The 21,335-nt window shown below is 33.6% G+C and overlaps 1 protein-coding gene across 3 annotated transcripts; it reads right to left on the bottom strand.

The window, feature by feature from the left end:
- Nucleotides 1-4,628: 4,628 nt before the first annotated feature.
- On the bottom strand, nucleotides 4,629-17,882 carry LOC120342161 (uncharacterized). Of its 3 annotated transcripts, XM_039410874.2 has the most exons (12): nucleotides 17,512-17,882; nucleotides 13,339-13,515; nucleotides 12,251-12,378; nucleotides 11,352-11,477; nucleotides 10,861-10,973; nucleotides 9,899-9,952; nucleotides 9,595-9,733; nucleotides 8,501-8,616; nucleotides 7,234-7,401; nucleotides 6,509-6,633; nucleotides 6,320-6,402; nucleotides 4,629-5,965 (listed from the first exon to the last, which is right to left on the bottom strand). In XM_039410874.2, the coding sequence occupies exons 2-12, from the start codon at nucleotides 13,503-13,505 to the stop codon at nucleotides 5,415-5,417; spliced, it is 1,770 nt and encodes a 589-aa protein (XP_039266808.2). In that variant the 5' UTR covers nucleotides 13,506-13,515; nucleotides 17,512-17,882; the 3' UTR covers nucleotides 4,629-5,414. The 3 variants fall into 3 exon arrangements, with proteins under 3 accessions (XP_039266808.2, XP_077967032.1, XP_039266809.2); XM_078110906.1 differs by lacking the exon at nucleotides 17,512-17,882 and having other exon boundaries at nucleotides 13,339-14,511; XM_039410875.2 differs by lacking the exons at nucleotides 6,320-6,402; nucleotides 17,512-17,882 and having other exon boundaries at nucleotides 5,829-5,965; nucleotides 13,339-14,511.
- Between the last annotated feature and the right edge of the window lie 3,453 nt (nucleotides 17,883-21,335).

The raw sequence follows: 21,335 nt of genomic DNA, 5'->3' as shown, positions 1-21,335 counted from the left end.
GGCGAGGCCAATATAACAACCATCAACAGTTTAAAAGGTTTTAATAAGTTGTAATTAGATTTGAAACTTAAATTAAACGTAATTTCTCCTTATCCGAAACATATTTCAAAGATAATATAGCGACGAAAAGCGATGTTAGCAAAAATAACAAATTAGAGCGAATGGGTGATGACGTAAGGGAGGAATGAGGTAACCCATATGGCATAAGGATGTCAACAATATGCCGCTGACAGTTAACTATAGGATTTATCCGTTTTGTTTGAACAAATTGAGAATCAGTGGTCATGAGTTGTTCAACAAATATGAAATGACGTAATGTATTATCTATTATGCTGTTACTACGCGCATCAAACTTGATCATGCATGAGCTCAAGTAGAAACATGCTTCGACGATGCTTTCCATTCGTAGACTTTTAGAGGAAATATTCACATTTCATCATTTAAAAAAATGAATCGTAATTTATTACTTCGTAACAATACTCCTTAACGCAAGAATAAATAATGTTATTTCTACTACTCACTGTTAATGAACTTCAAATGATTGACATAAACCAGGGGTACCCAATGTGGCACGTCATAAGATCGAACATGACATGCGTTATTGTGTGCTCTAGTGAAGTTTGTTGTTACGTGTTTATAAATTATAACAACAATTATTCAGACGTGGCGTGGCCCGCGACAAGATTAATTTGAAAACTTTAGACACGCAACCTGATTTGAGTTGTGCACCCCTGGAATAAACCATCCGAACATGAGATACTTAATGGTAATGTGAATACTTAATGGGAGACAAGGAAAACGTAGGAAGATGAAGCACAGATAACATTACCACTACCAAAAATTTTAGGTAGAAACATATTTAATAAAATTACATACAGCTATCCTAATTGTTGTTTCGTTTTTTTAACCTATCAAAGTCCTGCACCCCTTAAAAATAACCTCTCCATATGCCGTAAATATTAAAAAGAATACTGTATCAGAGTTTTACGGTGTTTCGGCGGCGTCGCACACAGTTGGAAGTACTAGCTTGCCTAAATAACAAAATCGGTGGATTCTCATCGGATAACCTTCCATGTGAGAATTGTTGATCAAAAATTTTCTGGTAATCTGTGTTATTCAGCGTCGTCATTGGGTAGATTACCGTATTCATTTCACTGATGTACTTCATTTATATTATCTAAAACCAAGTTTTGCTCATTGTCAGATATAAAAATAAATGTAACGAACGAACCAAACCGAGCACGTTTAATTTGATTAGGAAAAGAAATCCAATCTAGCTATTAGCCTTGCTCTCTGGCACAACTTGTGATCAAAGTTGTTTTCCACAGGAAGCTACGTCACTTCAAGCCAATGGGCTACATTGATTAGTCTTGTATGCGGTTTAAATTTGCGCGGCAGTGCAATTTTGGTATACAAGAATTGATCACGAAAAACAAACTATCGGAGCTGTGGGATATAACGACCTTCCACACTTAGTGGTGTGTATCCCAGGTTACATGGTTAATGTATTGTTTTTCTATACTATATATTTATTAGACAAGATTGGTCTTTGCTGGCTTCATATTTACATATTCATTTTTTACACCATTAGCTACCAGTACTAATTACCGCAAATAAACATACATACATCTTTAAGAAGTACAACGATACCCCAATGTAAGCAATATGATGCTAATTTGACAAAACATAAAAATTAAAAAAATATATAAAAGTACTTTCAAAGTAATCAAAGCCAAATGAATATAATAGCACAAAGAAATGATGATTAAATCATTCATCAGCTCCTCCCCATTCTATAAAAAATGAGTTCAAATATACTTTGGACCGATATTCAAGTTAACGAATCAAAAAAGACAGCAGCAAGTTTTTAAATTAAAAATATCATTCTCAATATTAAATCAGGATTTCTGGACAAAGAGATTAATATTTTTGCAGGAGTATTAGTGACTCTGTCTCTGATTACCATATCTCATGTTGTCATGGCTCACACTTTCTACAAGCTATTTCCTCGAAATAATGTCATGGATACTATATATAACACTATTATAAAAAACTATCAGTACAAAATAAATAGCCAAATCTTTCGACATGCTAACACCCTATAATGAATCAGGACTTCATTAATACATGGAAAATTAGTAATCAAAGCACAGTATTTATTCAGCTCAATTATCAATTTTTTAGTCAGTTTTTTTTTAACAAAAATGACCTGCTCTATTGGATCATATACAATTGAATCAGAGCTGAGTTTTGATTTTATTTTAGTTCTTGTGCCAATAACTAATACAGGAATATTTATTTCTCCAAATTGCAAACTGAGATAACATTACCAAATGTGATGCAAAAGTTTATCGATTATTTGATATCCGAATTCCATTAGCCATTCATAGTCATACAATTTGTACAATCCCTATCTTAACCATCAAATCACCTATACACCCCAACTTCAGAACCCTAACAGAAAACAATTCGAAACACTCATTCAATATGTCTCCAAGCATGTAAATGAATACAGTATATTTACTACACAGAGTTCTACATTCTCCATACCAGATTTGGAAGTGGTATATTATATGAAATGAATTATTGATGAGAGCATGGAATGCCAGAATGACTCTAGTCAGAGCCTTTGAGGAAGTTTTACTTGATATCTTTACCAAACCATACTATTAAGCTATTGATGAAAATTTCCAATATGACTATGGCATTATATTAACATTTAACATTATGACATTGGTGCCTATCATAAGTAATGAATGGTCCTGTTTGGTTTGATAAGTTGCAATATCTCCTGATGCAGCCAATGTAGAGTATTACTGAATATAATAAGGTTCGATATTCCGGATAGATTCAGAATAATAGTGAAGATTTAATTTGTATTCATTTGGATATCGCAAAACACAAGATTTGACCATGCAGTTGCTCATTGTAATTTCACCATTCAGTAGGAATAAAATACAAAATTACAATAGCACTAGGATAATATCAATGATAATGCAACATCATCAACTAGAAGAAATTTCTTGTACTAGTACAGTAGTACCCAATTGTCACGTGTGCCAGAAATTTTTTTACACAGTTTTTTCACTTCCACTGATATGTGACAATCTCTGAAAATACTATTTTTAAATGACCAGAATCTTTACAGTTTTGCTTGACTAAGATGCGTGGCAGCATGGTCTAAAAAGCCTTTAAAAATTTGATTCTCCTTTGCTTTGAACTTCTTAAATATACAACATTGGGCATTTAGAAGATATATGTATGTTTATTCGTCTCGTGATAGTGAGAAATGAATAAATTGACAATTCTCTTGCCTTCATGATTTTTCTATGCAAATGTTTTGTTTTCTGGGAACGAGATCAAATCAAATTTGGATTGGAACTAATTAACTATTCATTCGATCAATTGGCATAAAAAGAAAAAAAAAAGCTTTGAACTTCTTAAATATACAATATTAGGCATTTAAAAAGATATATGTATGTTTATTCGTCTCGTGATAGTGAGAAATAAATAAATTGACAATTTTTTTGCCTCATGATTTTTCTATGCAAATGTTTATTTTCTGGGAATGGGATCAAATCAAATTTGGATGGGAACTAATTAACTAATAATTCGATCAATTGGAATAAAAAAATAAAATAAAAATTTACAATTATCATTTAAGACGGGGTATACCTTATAACTTCTGAACCTAATCTTAGCTGTTTTCACAGTGACTTGAAATACGGTAGGTTAATAATAACTGAATAAACGCCCACTAATATCAGAATAATACCGTACTTTAATTCCATGCGATCTTGTAATTGTAGGTATACAAATGAAAGTTATCAGTTTTTACCATTACTTTATCCTCGGTTATGCTGAAATAAATCAGTCAAATAACATTAGTTTTATCATAAGAAAGCTTCATGGAAATATAATAAATACCGTCTCGTGTACGGTACTAGGGCGATACTAAACTAGGAATCAATTTTAATTGAAAAAGCTGAACTCATTAGTCATAAGATACTGGTATCGTAAATACAAACCTCAATAGCATCCGGAAATTAGCGTCATTTTATATATACTGACTCGATCACTAACCCTGCACGCGGACTAGATACCCCTATAAGTATAACCTCAGACGACAAAATAAGTGCGCGGCAGTGCGATGTTGTTGGCTTGTTGCACAGATATTTAAGGATGTTGCAAACATATTTCCCCACTTGAAACCCTCGAGACTTTCACGAATTATATATAGCATAGTTTTGTTGAATTTCCTAAGGCTTTAGCAAACTGCTGTAATTAGGGTTTTGTGTTCACCGTAATAGAAAAATAGCTATCAAGACCCGATAAGCAGAACTTGATTGTCGACAACGCTAGTACGCTACCACCAGACGCTGCTGCAGGGCAAACATAACGGAATATTACTGGATTTGGAGGAATGAAAATATATTATTGCCAGGAGAAAACTAACACGAGGAAAAGTAATAACCAACACATAGGAACATCCTGACAGGGTTTTTCCCATCAACGCCTTTCTTTTCGCCGTTCTTTTTCGAAACTTTCTTACACCCGCTTCGCACAAGGCTACAGTTGAGCTACCACTGGTATGGATGAGATATGAATGGAAAGCAAAACTAGAGATCAAAAGTATGAAATTTTATTTTGAATTAATTTAAGTAGTATTGCAGTATAGAAACATTCGAAAGGCATTCAATAGATCAACAATTAGGAGGTATAGAATACCTATGCAAAGCAGCATTTAAATTGGCACAAATACTCAACAATGTAATTAGAAGGGCTAAGAACAATGAACACTTCATTAGGTAAAAAAAATTACGAAAATAAGAACGTTGTGTATATAGCAAAGTACCAATATTGAGCAAAATTTTTGGAAGATAAATATAAAAAAATATGTTCAGAAATTGTGTAATTTAATGTGATTGCCAAGGCAGGACACACAATATTGCAGATTGTCGTATTAGGTATTTATCAAAACATATCCAAACCAGATATAACTGTCTTGAGAGAAGTAAAAAATAGCGAAGTAGATAACTGAAGCTCCATGAATAATAAGATGATCTTTTTGCACATACACTTCATAGCTTTCAAGAATAATACATACATAGGTCGCATAATAAGTGGCAAAATTAATGAGTAGTATTGAAGCAATAAAAGCAAAATACCAAAGTAAAACTCGCAATTTCGCTAAATGTAATATATGTTCTTACTTGAATTTACATTTCTGACTGATAGGTGAACAATTAAAACCCCAGATGGTGGAAAAAAACATTACACAATGAAATAGATTAAGTACTAATCTTAGTTAGCAGAATATAAACCTAAACAAGAGATAAAATCTGGCTGCATATAGAACAAACATGATTGTGAGGTGTTAGTAAAATCTATTAATGACAATAAGATGGTGCTTCTCAGAGGACATCAAGCTCAATATCATTTTTGTGATCAGTCGCAGAAAGCATTGACAACTTTTTATCATGGCATATATCTTCACTCAGATATCCTGATTCTGAACTAAGAGATGAACCGGAATTCTTATCTCCAGATTTCAAGATTTTTGTCGAAGTTTTAATTTGATTTTCTTCATTATGAGTTGTGACGGAGTCTAAAGTACAATCGTCAGAAGAGCCCATGTCACTGTGAGGTGAGCTTAATGTTGACCGAGGATGGTCATTGATTGGAGAACTAAAATCTGGATTGTTGGTCAGCGAATCACAATGACGTAAACTTGACCAGTCATCTTGTAATTTTCCATTGGACAGACTGTCCTCTCCAGCGCACTCTAAAATATTAGGGTCAATGCATATTGTGACTGGCTCTGGATTATTAAGAATAGAAGAATTATTTTTTAATATTTCAAAACTATCAATGCCATTTTTGTTATTGCTGTTTAAGTTTGTAATATAATTGTAATTTTTCTTCTTTCGAATCGCGCCAGAATCAGGATTTACAGACGCATCATCTGAAAAATAAAACATACAGATGTTCTCAAAGCCATAAAAATAGAAGTTATTACTTTGAACTACTCAGAAAAAATTACTATACCTTAATTTTTTTAAACAAAATACAAGATTCGAAATTTCTAAGATTTGGAATTGAAATTATGTTATTCCGATTTCCGAGGTTGGGTATTAGAGTCCGAATGATTTTAATCCTAGAGTAAATTTCTTCAAGGAAACTTCTGACTCAGCCTTTCGAATGGCTTGGCATCAGACTTCGATAAAACTTTTCTCCCCGACTCCACATCACAGATACTCCCAATTAGGTAGAATATTGAAAATTAAGATGAATAAAATTTTTAATAATACTACTATACCAGATAATAGGTTTTTCATTGGCTGTGACAAATCATCATTATTGCTGGCCTCCTTCATACTAGATTCTGCATCTGAATCTCGGCTGAAAAGTCAGACATTGGAATTCATTGTAAAATTTGATCTTTTAAAGAGGCTATATTCAAGAATAGTAAAATCTAATATGGTTCAAGATAGCTGTTTTAGCATACCTGTTTATCCTAATAGGTTTTTCATGAACTAAGATTGTGAGATCTTCATCGCTCGTATAATTATTTGATGGTTCTTTGCCATTAGAAAGAGAAAATGCTTTGTTTGTAACGCCACCACCAATCTCCTATGGATGACACGAAATAAGAAAATCATGAATTAGCATGCCGGATTACTTATATTACGGTAGATAATGAGCATTATCACTTAATTCTCTCTAAAAATTTGCAGTCAAGTTTACTGTGATGAAATTGAATTGGCGTCACCTAATGTGGCCAAGTGATCTGTTTACCTTAATAGTAACGTGGCAAAGCGAGTCTTGGTATTTTTTCCTGTTAGCGTGCATCAAGATTGCTACATCTTGTAAATTTTAATTTTTATATTTTAGTATAGCAGTGAAGGTTGAGTCGATAAAAGTCTAGAAAATGGTTCAATGAGTTTTCCTTACATAGTTTCACTGCACTCACCATAATGCAGAAAAGTTACTGTTCCTTACAATAACACATTGCGCTACATAGAAAAATTAATGACATAATTTGATACACCTTTGGCATTGTGGCTCACAATCTAAGTAGAAATTGATTTCCAAGCCATCAAGTCCATGCATCTGAAACAAATCTCCGTTTTCCTGGGATAAATACGTAAAACCTATCCAAGCAATATAAATTCAATTCAAGACTAAACGAATATTGATAATCTCATTTGATTCATTTATAACATTTCATACCTCATCAAATGTCTGCCTGCTCAGGGCAAGAGCCATTTCCAAGTCTGTATCAGCAGTAGCACCTTTGCTTTTATCATTATCCAAATTTGACTTCATTGCTTCGATGAACTGAGGATCACCAGACAAAGTGCCTCCACCAAGGTAGGCTTGGAGTTGTTTGATTTCATACTAGAAGAAAAGGGAATATTTAGGCAAGGAAAAGAGTATATTGGTATTTTTGTATATATACCACAGTCCACAGGCATGTAATTTCTGCATCCCAGCAACCCATAAACAGGGAATATATATTGTTACATGCTGTAATATTCGGTACTCATGTTATAGTGCGCTACAGGTTGTTTTCATCAAGAAAAAAATGGAATAACAAAAACATAATATTACCACGACAAATTCATAAATGAATTGAAAGTCCATACCATGTTTCAATTTTTAAACTTTCATTTATTTTAACAATTATTGACAGCACAAAAGATTTATTTATAAAGCATTTGGAACAACAACTTAAGTTTGCATATCGCATTTCTGTAACACTGTCTTCTTACGGTTTATGTGGTGACTATCGATAAACTTATCAAACAATCCAGACTCCTAATAAAGAAATAAACAGCTCAAGGCTAAGTTTTTGAATCTAACATAACAACACCTTCAAGTTCAAAAATTCAACCTCGTTTGACCTTTTTCATTTTACACAATATAATTACGCTGTCAGGTAATTATCACTATAAGATTACAAACATCAAAGTAGCAATTAAGCATGATATAACCAGTTTCGACTACCAGTAATTGATAAGTTTTACATTGAATCTGGATAATACATATTCATATATATATATACGATAACAAGCTTTTGTGGTAATATTGGATTACAGTCACCAAGCAGTCAATTAAATAACATTTCGGGTACTCCCATAGTAGGTGTACCAGGTTAGCGTTAGGCCATAATTTTATTCTGATTTTCCTATCTTAGTTCTATTACGAGTTCGGGGACTGTCTGTGTTAGCCAAGTAAATATACGCCCGGCCCACAGGCTTCCGTCCCTTTACACAACTTGATGTGAGGTAGGCGAAAAAACTCCATGTTGGTACACATACTACTGGAGCCATCCCATCTTTTATTAGAAATTAATTTTCTTAATTTTTTTCAATATCAGTGTTTAATCTTATATCTAAATTTGTATTCAATTGATTTTGTTTAGAAATAATCATTTAATTACATACCAGACGCAACTAGGTTTGATATATCAGTATCAGTAGTATTCAGTACTCACATCTTTTTCTTTAATTTGTCTGTATTGAGTGCTTATTTTACAGTTTGCAGTATATAGTTCTCTTTCATTTTGCTGCAGTCGTGCTTCATATCTTCTCTTCACCATTCTTACTTTAACTTGCATAAAGAAAAATAAATACTAAATTAGAGGTAGTGCAAAACAATATTTGTCGAAATTGTGTATTGCAGTAGCTTTTTGATATAACACAATATTTAACACATATTTTATTGTGTACCACATGTATACCGAAAAGGATAGATAGTTTGAAGGCGACTGGCGCAACATCATTGTTATAAGCGATCAATAATTTCAACTTGCGTTATATTATCTGGATATCTGTCGTCGTTTTATTAGGAGTGTTTATAATGCACACGACGGATATTGTTACAGATCTAACTTTGAATTTTACTAGTTAAGGTATGTAGTGGGATTTTTACAAACATAGGCGTAAATTAGTAAAAACAGAATTGATTATGGACTCAGTAAAAATGATGTGGACTCGAAATCGAATCCGAGTCAAAAAATGCCTGGATTCGACTCGAATCCGAGTCCGGATCCGAATCCCGGCCCATCCCTACAATTGAGAGATAACAAATCACCCGATGGGTGCTCAAAATTAACGAAAGTCAATGTAGAATCCATGGTGACAATCGTCAATGTATTGGTATCAAAAACAAAGAAAGAAATATAGAAACATACATCCTAAAATAGTTCAACTGCTACAACAGCGCTTGGAAAATAGATATAGACAAGGCTTATGTTGACAAGTGCGCAGTGTTACAACTCTATCGAAGATGTGCCTTTTGTATTTCCATTTATGATGTCACAGACTCAACAGATTTGAATTGCGCCCTTAATAACCCATTACATATTTTTTTGCATAGATTCCATAAAATGAGAAATTGCCCCAGTCAAGGTATAGATGTGACATGTGTGAAGGTTAAAATTACACATTACCAGCCATGAGCCAAGTATTATAAGACTTGCGGATGAAAAGCAAAAGCATGTTTGTCATTGATGCAAACTTTGAAAAAATATGACCCACAGTCTTCTTAATACACTACATACGAACGCATTACAAGATTTTCACTTACCTTTGATTAAAGAGTGAATTCGTATCAATCTGCAGATTATAATCAAGCTTATCCCGTCAATTGGACTATCAGCCCCTGCTATCAATGATACACAAAGATTCGATATAAATGCAACAAACACGACAATGCAGTCGAATATCTGACAATGAAGAACAAAATTGGATCAGTTATTAACTTATTACCTTACTTTACAGTTAGAATGAGAACAAAACGAAAATTAAGCTTATTTCGAAACAGAGTCATATTTGCCACCAAGAGAGTAATGAAAGTAAAAGTTAGGATTTTAAGTAAGAAAAATACTAACCGAAACAAAATCTCTTGCTAAAGCAAATCTCCATGCAACTCCTCGAACTATAATCTTAAAACAAAATAAGATTATGAGTGAGCAAAATACTTTGATTCATTTATATTCACTCACTAAAAACTAATAATTGAAAATCTTATAAAGACCCCTCAGATACTGAGGATGATGAATTAAATGGATTACATTTGTGTCATGGATACAGGTAGCGACTAGTGAATATTCAATCAAAAACCAAGGAAATCAAAAAAGAAATATGAGTGCAAAAGTAAAAAAAATCCAAAAGCATGGGATTTAGGCTTTTCAACTATGAGATATTTTTTAAAATTTGGGATGATTAATATGAATAAAAAACAATATTCAACTGAGCCCTGAGGCGATAAATATTTCATAACGACAGTAAACAAATTTACTGGATCATCTGAGACTCGTGATTCATGATATAAATTGCAACGAAGAAAACAGATCCTAAAAAATCAGACCATAAAGATTTTCCAAAATAACTTGGTGGTAATTGGTGCTTCTTTGGTATGCGATCTCAGTAATTTTATCTAGTGTTGGGATTAATAACTGAATTCGAAGAGAATTTCATTATGAGACCAATTGTGGTGCCACTTTGAAATGCGAGTGAGATCACGTTAACCAAGTGAGATCGCATACCAAAGTGGCATCAAATAATTTTCTGTCAGGTTATATATATGGTATACTCAAACACATTTCATGAAATTTTGAACATGGGATTTCATGAAGAATCAAACTGGAAATCAAGGGTAACATCATGTTGCATGTGAATAAAAAAAAAAGAATAGCCACCCTCAGATGTTTACAAATTTCTAAAATGATATTATTACTTAGGTTCGAATCAAAGTCAATCAAATTATGTTCAGATATCATAATGATGCCGAGGTATTTTTGAAAACATAGCATACATAATATGAAAATATGCTAAAAAAATGAATACATACCTCAATGAAAAATATTGCCAGCAAAGCAAATGAAAACCAATGAAGAGCTGTTGACACACTTTTAGTATTGTCATGTTGTGGGGTTGATTGTCGGATTGCTTCAGAGTCATCCACTGAACAATATTATTAAAACGCAGTTTGTATTAAAAAAGATAAAAAAAAAACCTCAAGGATTAGATTTAAAATTTTAATTTGAGTCGAATGCGAAAGATATTTTTCAAGATTTGGAAAAATCAAAATTACTGATTTTTAGCAGGAGCAAGTCATAATATATTCGATCATGCTAAAACCTATATTATTCAAAATCAAAAGTATCTGATAAACCAATATATGAATATTCCATAATGATATCCATACTTAAAATATTAGAAACGAATTGAAAAGTTTGTTGAACGAATATCTCACATGAACGTTCTTACCTATGTTTTAACTCGCCAATTATGTAATAAGAGATCAATGGTGTGTAAATGAAAATATAATAACCAACTTACCATGAAATAGTCCTGCATCAATGAAAAGTTCGACCAATAAAAGAATTGAAAGAGTGAAAGAAACAATTATCACATATATGTAGTAGACAGGACTGTCCAGGAATGATCTCATTTCAAACGAAAAATCTGGAATTAGAGTAAAATATAATCTTTTAATAAAAGTAACTTTAGTACAGTGGAGGTCCATGGATTTCCAGTGTTCCACAGATAGATCTTGAGGCATCCATAAGTTAAAAATTAAATGGTAAAATGACCATTAGCCAGCCACAATGTAACCAAGATATTATTCATATATAGAAGGGTCCATTTCATTCTGAGAACTATTCAAGAAGTTTTTATTAATCAAGTTCATATAAACGTTTTACCCAGTTTCGTTTGCACTACTCAACAATATTATAAGTTTTTATTGAAAGGAATTCACGACCAATCATTAAAAGGTCCATTGCAAGGGTTGCAAACCACTTGTCTTCTAGCAATGTACAATGTAAACCAGTTCATGCACTTGCATTCAAAAACTAATCCGACTATTTTGATATACATATTTTAATTAACTTTGACTACATTATACTTTTTTGAGAGAGTCATTTACTAAGCTGACTGTGTAGGTCATGTTTATTTACCGGTAGCTTAAATTCGATTAATTATTAATGCCAGTAAGTCTAGTAGTTCTAAATCTTTAATAATAGCAATGTACAACTTCATGCGTCTACATTCAAAAACCAATTACACATTGATATGCTTATTTACTTAGAATACAAAACTTTTTTTTCAGGGATAGGGATAACTTGAGCTTCATTGAATTTCATATATTGTATTATTAAGCCTAACTTCCATAATTGTATTCGCCAAGTTCAATACAATTTCAGTATTTCATAATCTTAATAATGATAACAATATACCTTTCTGTTGCTTATTTTCCGTTTGTTCAACTTGTTGATGATATAAAGCAGTTGATCCAGCAGGTTCCAAACTAGCAGAATCATTCTCATCATTAGATTGACCACAACAACACAATGTTGTTATGTTTCTGAATTAGGAATCAATTAAATAGCTTTCAAAAGGAGATTGAAGTGCCCCCCAAATTGGCTTTTTATTATTAAATCGGGCACATAAATAACTGATTGATATGCTGTAAAAATGCAGGGGGCCCCAAGTGTTGAGTGTCTCTGGTAAAGGACCATGGATCATAGTATTTAAAAATCTATAAGACTAATAATCTCAGAAGTGACCTTTTTTCTTCATTTTCCTGCCTGGAGATAAACTCAACGTACAACAAATATTTTTTGTAAATTCTAAGTATCTCCATTACTTGAAGAGTGTGCTTTTTTTTACCATAAGTACAGTAGGTTCTAATTGTGTTAAAACTAAAATTAAAGAGCTTTGAAATTTTGTCCTCATTGTTCAACAAAGCACTTGACATAACTCCAGAAGGAATAGGTATTGCTAATATTACATGATAGAACACTCTTTATCACAGTGTTCCTATACAGACAATATCTCTAAGTGAGAATTTTACATCATCAATGGATTATTTTCATGAAAATTTGCTACAAAAAAAATCTTCGACTAAAAGTGGAAATTTAGTCGTTTTACTAGTCCAGGCATACACCATACCAATTATTGGAATAAAAGCCCTAGTCCTATAAGTTGTAACCAGGGATGGCCAAGATCGAATATTTCACTACTCCGAGAAATAAAATTTGAATACATTCTAAATTGGGGGCAAGTTTATGTGGAAAATTACACAAAACTATATCTTTGTTGACTGCATCCAAAACGATGGCTCAGAATGCTATATTCTGAATTGTTCCTAAATTCAAATTTTTTCATGCCATATTATAATGAATTTCGAATATATTCAAAAATCCGACTCGTACTGGACATCCCTGGTTGAAACCACCCCACGAGAAATCGTATAACCTAATTACTGAGAAATTGGATATATTTTACCGACTAGAAATGCTCTGAATGTTTGAAAGAAACTCACTTTTGCTTATTGGAACTATGGTCATTCACTGGAGAATTTTGTTGAATGACATCTTTAGTTTCTAACTCCTTAGTTTTTGGTAATTCTTCAGACAGACTGGTTTTTCCGATCTCTTCAACAATATCAGGATCTCCATAGATTCTGACTGCATCATTGTTTGTATTCATATCAAAATTACTTTATTATAACATGTAAAAATCAAAATGTAAGAACAAAAAGATGTATAGATAGGAATATACAATTTGTGATATGTTAATTGTATCCAACAATCAAGCATAATTTTAATAAATATATTGGAAAGTATTGAAGAGGACCTACTGAATAATAGGAAAAGAGACATAGCTTATGTGAAGAGGTAATGTAAGCTAAGGATTAAAATTCTTCAACTACAAAAGTTAAAATAATTCCGCTTCAAAATTTATAAGCATGCCCTTGCTTTCAACTGTTTTGCTATTTCCAGTAATCACCAACATCAGAATTTGAGAAGTCAATTTTATCATCAAAAATATATACCACATATACATCCAAATAGTCTCTACTAATATCTTATAAAATTATCGAAGAGGCATATAAAACCCTTTGAATAAATTCACAGAAAAACTAAAAATTGATTCAAATATTATGCAAAAAATGCAAGAGAAGAAAGCTAATCTTGATGTTATTAAACTCGAAAAGTAACATCATAATATACAAGTAATAAAGAAGGAACTATTCGAAGGCGATGAGGTTTGATATTCTGGAATGACATACCATGGCTAATTTGACTATTTTTTCATAATAATACATTCAGTTCGCCAACGCCACAATCTAATAATTCTACATCTCAAATCCATGATATTAGTGTAGAATAGTTGACAATCGGAGAATATGGAAATGTAGTAAAATCAATGTCAATTCTCTTGAATTCAATAGAATCATATATGGTTTTATAGAACAATCATGTAAACATAAGTGACATCCCCTATATATAGGCTATATACGATAATATAAATAGAAAAGCCATATTCAAAATTTTATATACAGTTCACTTGAATCCGTATTTCCAGTACTACAAAGTGTAGACATAGAGATGCATTATTTTAAAAAAACATCGGCAAAATTAAAGTAACAGTTCCACCATCAGAATGTCCTGCCCACCAAATGCTTGAATGAAGATAAAACCCATCAATCAAGGTATACCTTGTGGTATTATAAAAGATATTTGATCAGCAAAGGCTCCCCAACTAGCTCTGTTCAATTGAAATATTATAATCCAAGTCAAAAGTCCTGCAATCCATAAGGTAGCTCCTATTGCTGATCTTATCACACAAGTACGAATTCTCGGTTGTTCTTCGTAAGGTTGTTTAATAAATGCCTCCTTTGCAAACCATACAACATTCACAGCCCACAAAAATGGCAGGCATATAAATCCTCCATAGTAATATTTTTGGCATAAATCCAATTTCTCCTCATTAGTGGCCTTATCCAAATTCATGCTGGTGTCTTTAATAAATATTCTTTGTACGGGCAACCAACTTTTATATAATGACGGTTTTTACTGTTGCGCCTGTACAGTCAAACTAGGACAGTAGGACGCTTTCAATCCAGTGAAATATAATAAATATATGTTACCGAATATAAAATACTTTAATCTAAATATTGCATGAAGTAAAACAACTATCGATGTCAGGTTATTTGGATCATTTCTAGAATAGCTATAAGAATATTCTAAGGTGCAAATTTAGACTAGAGATGTACGAATACATTGCCAATTTGATTCAACTTGCCCCGACAAGATTTTCTCCAGATTCAATAATTATTATTAAATTAAGGTGTGAAATTGGGCTGATATGGAATTCAATGTCAATAATCTCAAGCGATGACATGTTTAAACATTTCCAATACATTCTATATATCACAATCATATTTTATCATAAGCATTACTGTACAATTTTGACTTTATGTTGCTGTTCGTGTTCCAGTATATATTTGTATAATATGGTTTTAAACCAGGGTGGTCCAGTGTTGCGAGGTTGACGGGCCGCAAAAACTTTTGAAAACGTCTCGCGGGCCGCAATCGGAGAAAACCCAAAAGTGATCAAAACATAGCGAATTTACTCACTTTAAATATATTTATGAATGGGATTTTACCGCTCTAATCAGTTTTTTGAGGAGGATATATAAAGCCTTTAGTTATTAAATTGCTTGCCAAGAAATAACGTGGTATGTTTGGTATCTTTCCTCGTGTTTGGTTTTGTAATGTCTTAAAAGTGGTGACTGTACATTTGAACCCATAACCCATGTGTATATCCGCAGGTTCAATCTATATGCGGTTGCTAAAACCCATGGGTTAGGGTTAGTAAGGGTTCAAATATCCGTAAAACAAAAAAATTTCCATAGGTGCAATAGTATGCAGGTGCAATTGCCGTGGGTTCAAATGTAATAGAACCCTTAAAAGTATACTGTTTCGTGACACATATTACTTGAAAACACACAAGACACTGTGGTTTAACGTTGTTGTGGGTAAGGAAATACGTTTCCTCCCAGTTTACCTCGGTCACCTATTTTATTACACTTCTTGTATGATGAATTGTTATATTTGGCTAATTTTATTACTTGTAGCGTGAGAATCCAAGGTGCTATTGTCGAAGAAAAATCAAGTCCGTCTGAGTTGGGACTCCGGACCCAACTAAACAACTGGATCGCGCGGCGCTAAGTCAGCTCCGCGGTTCGACACTGCTGTCAAAATAGCCAACAATTGCAAATAACGGAGTGTTTTGACTAAAATAAAGGCACAAAACGTCTCTTTAAATGAGAAGTTACTCGACGCGAGCTTAAAGTTTGAAGTTTAGATAGAAAGCACGACTCATCTCAACGGCGCGGTCCTGTTAGCACACGACAATTCATTTTCCTGGTACCAATCACAGGACTTTATTCCCATATAGCAGCGTTTCCCAACCTTTTTTGGCCACGGACTATTTTCTCACCAGCGAAAACCTTTGCGGAATCAAGGTGCGTTTATTGCAACCGTACTCTGCGCGAAGAAGCAATAAAACCAAACACAACAGAACTTTAACAAATTTTAAAATTTTAAATTCAGGTTGTGCGCCATCTTGGTGCACATACTTTTAGAGCTTCTAAATTTCTTTGATTTTGCTTAATATATTTTGCGAAAATATATAGCAACTATTGTCAAAAAAAATGAAAAATCAGGCACTTGCAAAATTTGACCCCTCATCACCAGTCCCAATCGTTTTTGTTTTTTACCAAAAGGACGTCATTTCAATCATAAAAAATGTGTATATTTTAGTTTTCTGCTTCAAAGTAAAATCATCGGGAAATAGGTTTTTACGGAGTGCCTGAAATTTCACAAGTGCCTGATTTTAGTATTTTGTGCTTGGGGTTGCCAGATTTCATCATTCATATTCAATCTCAAATAAATCCAAAAAGTACGATGGTTGACCATATGTTGTCAAATGGTATTGTTCATTGCATTATTAAAAATGCTCAAATTGTTGTGGAACAACGAATTTGCGTTAGAAAGCAAAAAATAGTAAGTTCTGACGCAAATAATTTAAGAAAATAATTGCAAAAAAATATGGCAACTGTCAACGAGAAAATTCAGGCACTTGCAAAATATGACACGTCTCCATCAGTTACAAATGGTATTGTATTTTACCAAAATGTTGTAAATTAAATCATACAAAGTGTGTATATTCAATTTTTTGCTTTAAAGTAATCAGATACATTGTAAAATAGGTTTTGACCAAGTGCCTGAAACTTCACAAGTGCCTGATTTCTATATTTTGTAATCAATGTTGCCACATTTTACTATTGAAAAACTAATTATACCCTAATAAACTGAGAATAATATTGTTTTATTGCGATATAGGAATGCAAAAAATTTATTTAAAGTCCAATTATTTTGTCAAGTAAATATGAAAATCCAATGACGTACAGTAAAAATAAAATATATCAAAGTGCCTGAATTCGCAAAAGCCTAGTTTTAAGGAGACGCCGCTAGTTGAAAGACCTGAGTTGAATTCTGGTTGAGACACAGTGTAAATTTCTAGAAAGCCATGCAAAAACTCCCAAACCACACTATCCATTCCCATTCGTATGTTGGCCTTCACGTTAACTTCACAGCAGCACCTTAGGCTTAACCTAGGATAAAATTTCGAATAGAATACCTACCACAGCAAATTAAAACGAAGGGGAGAATCCAATACCGGTCTCTTCCTTTTAGCTTTTTAGTGACTTCAGCCACCTCACCACCCCAGGACCCGACGGAAGCAATTCCATCCTCTACTTCCTTCAGCTTTTTAGTGTTTTCTCATTTTCACCATAGGGAACACTTCAACTTCCGTTTTTCCTCCACTTCATCCGTTTCTTCCTTCAGCCTTATAGTGTTGTCCTATCTCGACTGGCAGACTGGTCGCCTAATTACAATAATAGGTACAAGAACTAAACTATACCGTCTACAACCCTTTTTTTTCATTATTTTTTTCTTTCCACCGTCTACAACCCTTAATACGCCACCCAAATAGAAACAAAGACCATGCGACCACTAACGTGTGTAATGTAATTTAGTTATTAGTATATTCTATCATAGTTGACTTAATACGGTCAAGCTTTTTACGTCTTCGTTTAGTTATGTTACACTGTTCTCTCGTTACGCTTGAGTGATGTGTCATGGTATTCTTTCTACGCGATATTGTGGCGCGTGTAGTCCTCGGCAGGGCTGCCACTATAGAGGGTCAACGATCATTCTCTGTGCTGCCACTTTAGATGTTTTATAGCTAGATCTACTAGATTTTTTTTTTCAAGATCTAGATGTAAAATTTCAAGTCTAGATGTTAGCTATAAATCTAGATATATTTTTTTCAACTTTCCGAATATTATCCAGTGAGAAATAAATAAAGTAATGTGTATAAGACTGTAATATGTGAACAAATATTATTTATTACTTAATAGTTAGTCGTATATATGGATATAAGATTGATAGAACTCATCTATATTGTATTCGTTTAACGGCTGACCGGTACCATATGTAATTAAATTATTCGAATAACGAATTAAACATGGGCGCGGCGGTGTGGCTCAACGGGCAAAGCGTTAAGAATACGCTCGCCACCGCACCTCTAATTACTCTCCACCACCAAGTCCATGCTTCCGAAAACAAACAACATAACTAATCCCATACCCAGGGGCGGATTATGCCCCTTCGGTGTCCTAAGCACTGAAGACTTTGGTGCCCCCTTTATGTGTAATTTATTTATAAAAACATTAAAATAAACCCCATTTGTGTATTATCCATTAAAAATAATCACAACCAACAGTAAATAAAACAACTTTTACGAACATTTCTAGGTTTTTTAACTGTTATATATAGCCGATATATATATATATAACGGCCGGTCACAGCCGATATGATATATCGCCAAACACGCAATATCGGGCCGATATATCGGTTGAGCTCTAATGCTGAGGGCGTGTAACAATAAAGATTCATGCCTCCAGTCTCGTGAATCAAAATACCAAAGGAACAAGTCACAACTGTAGTTGCCGGTACCTAGTAGTCTACCTCAGGGTGGTTTAAGGTTGCTAGGTTGAATGACCGCAAAAACTTTTTAGGAGATCTCGCGGGCCGCAAGTCGGAGAAAACCCAAAAGTGATCAAAATATTGCGAGCCTTTAATTTAACCCAACCCAGCCGGTCGGTCTGGTGCCATTTTACATGGATTACTTTTTTTGTCAACCATTAAGCCCAAAAGATTCACTCATGACTTTTTAATGTCGTGTGCTAGAGTTATATTCAGCAATATATGTAAAACGCACTTCTCTAAAAAAAAATGTTTTATACGCCAAAATTTCTACTGAACTTGCGAGATTTTGTGTCTAGTAGAGGGTTAATAATTATTTCTAATTAATTAATTTTATTTCAACGTTTTCTTGTGTTATTTTCCAACAAAACAACACCAAAACCACTATTATAGCAAGAATGGTTACTCTTAAATTCACGATTGTATTTACAGAATATTCAAGTTCGAGGCTTCAATTGATAATTTTGATGACGTCACACCTCTGATTATTACTGCACATCCCACCCTCAATGCAAAAATGTTACTTTTTTCGACGGAAATGCGCGTTGAAAGACGTAAACATCCTAATGCGCGCCGTTACGAGTGAAAATTACCATTCATGTTACGTGTTTTTCACGTTTGAAAAAATCTCTATACCTCTGCCAGGTATGGTGCAGTCGAAATCATATTTTTCAAAACATCACAGGGCCAGTGATGGAATGTATAACTAAAAGTACATGACAAACCAATACTAAGCAATTATAAAGAAGTTTATGGTAGGTAATTTCCCGTCTGAGTCATATCAACGATTTCACATATCTGAAGGACGATTTTCAAATCGATGCTATTTATAGAACTGGCATTTATAGCAAAGATGGAGTCCCTTTTTCGTGAAACATACTACTCCACCATTGAACATTAACCGTAAAACACCATAAATACCTTTGGACTAGGCATTAATAATACTACATTTAAACTATATATGTATATGCCATCCGGCTGCGTTGTTAATAAACAACGAGAGTTTACCGTTTTAATCAGACTATTATTATGTTGCATGAGTGGCGTTCTTTTAAAGAAGATATATAAAGTCTTCAGTTATTTTGAAATTAATTCCCGAAAATTACCGATGTATTTTTCGCATTTTGGATTTCAACTAGACACTGTGTGATAGGCAAGGAAATACATTTACAAGCCAAGTCTTAGTTGGTATTTCGGGACCTAGCTAAAAAAACTGGATTGCGCGGCGTTAAGTCGGCTCTGTGTTTCGCTACTGTCACATGGCCCACGCTTGAAAGCAGAGGAGTGCTTTTACTGAAATAAAGGCATAAAGTGTTAGAAAATAGGGTTTGAATCTCGAGATCCCAACCCCAGTTGGAATAACTGAAAAAACGTTCTGCTATTAGATACAAATATACGCTAAAATTGGTCTGTGGGCCGCACGGAATGTATCAGCATGATAGGGTTTGGATCACCCTGGTCTACCTTATCAAAAAACTTCCGACTTCGCTGACCACTAGATCGTTGAAATGCGATCGTGGAACCGCCACATAGTGCAATAGTTCATTAGTCCAATTGTTGAAGGGAAAAGAAATCTTTTTTAAATAAAAATGCAGCAACAAGGAAGATACTGAGAAGAAAAAACAACACAATTTGAGAAAACGACTCATAGGCCCACTTCGTGTCAAAATAAGTTTCAGTGTTTATTTTTAATAAAGAAGGGTAATAGGATACTTGAAGACGAAAATTAGGCGAACATTTTAAAGTTTGAGTCGTCGGGTGAACTCAAAATATTTTAATAAACACCGATAAACTATATGAAATTCTGCTCTAAAATTGCTGTGGTGCCCCTCTTTGCTTGGTGCCCTAAGCACGTGCTTATATTGTTTAATGGTTAATCCGGCGCTGCCCATACCCGACTTGGAATGGTAACCGGACGAGAGGCCGTGGTTCGCCATATGGATAAGCCGAATTATCGGCTTTCCTCTCCTTCGGGATATATATGTAAGTAAATCCTATCCTATGTTTAGAACATGTGACGTTTTGATTAAATGGAAAGGACGACGTTGGTCCGATGAGTCAGTGCTTAGTATTACAGTATTGTATTGTTGCGAAGTGGTGAGAATAATTTGTGTAGTTCAAGTTGCTTATGCAGAATTTGAAAATTATAAAGTTATTTGAGTGCTACTGAATTTGTCTTTCTTCAATTTTTAGTGCTATGAATAATTTGTGTAGTTCAAGTTGCTTATGCAGAATTTGAAAATTGTAAAGTTATTTGAGTGCTACTGAATTTGTCTTTCTTCAATTTTTAGTGCTATGAACTATGCAAAAAATAAACCGAGAAACAGCATGAAGATAGATTTGCTGAATGCAATACTGGTTATTACAGTTGGCCTGATTTAAACAAAACAATGTTGCACTTATAACTTGCTGATTC

This window comes from Styela clava, chromosome 3 (assembly GCF_964204865.1).
Source record: "Styela clava chromosome 3, kaStyClav1.hap1.2, whole genome shotgun sequence".
NCBI classification, from domain to species: Eukaryota; Metazoa; Chordata; class Ascidiacea; order Stolidobranchia; family Styelidae; genus Styela; species Styela clava.
The sequence above is the reverse complement of the archived record's forward strand: the minus strand, read 5'-3'. Positions and strand labels throughout refer to the sequence as shown.

Coding starts and splice junctions, on each gene's coding strand:
- LOC120342161 (XM_039410874.2), bottom strand. CDS start 13,505: ATGAATACAAACAATGATGCAGTCAGAATCTATGGAGATCCTGATATT. Junction 9,953..10,860: donor TGGCAATATTTTTCATTGAG/GTATGTATTCAT, acceptor TTTTGTTTTAAG/ATTATAGTTCGAGGAGTTGC. Junction 8,617..9,594: donor AATTCACTCTTTAATCAAAG/GTAAGTGAAAAT, acceptor TCTTTATGCAAG/TTAAAGTAAGAATGGTGAAG.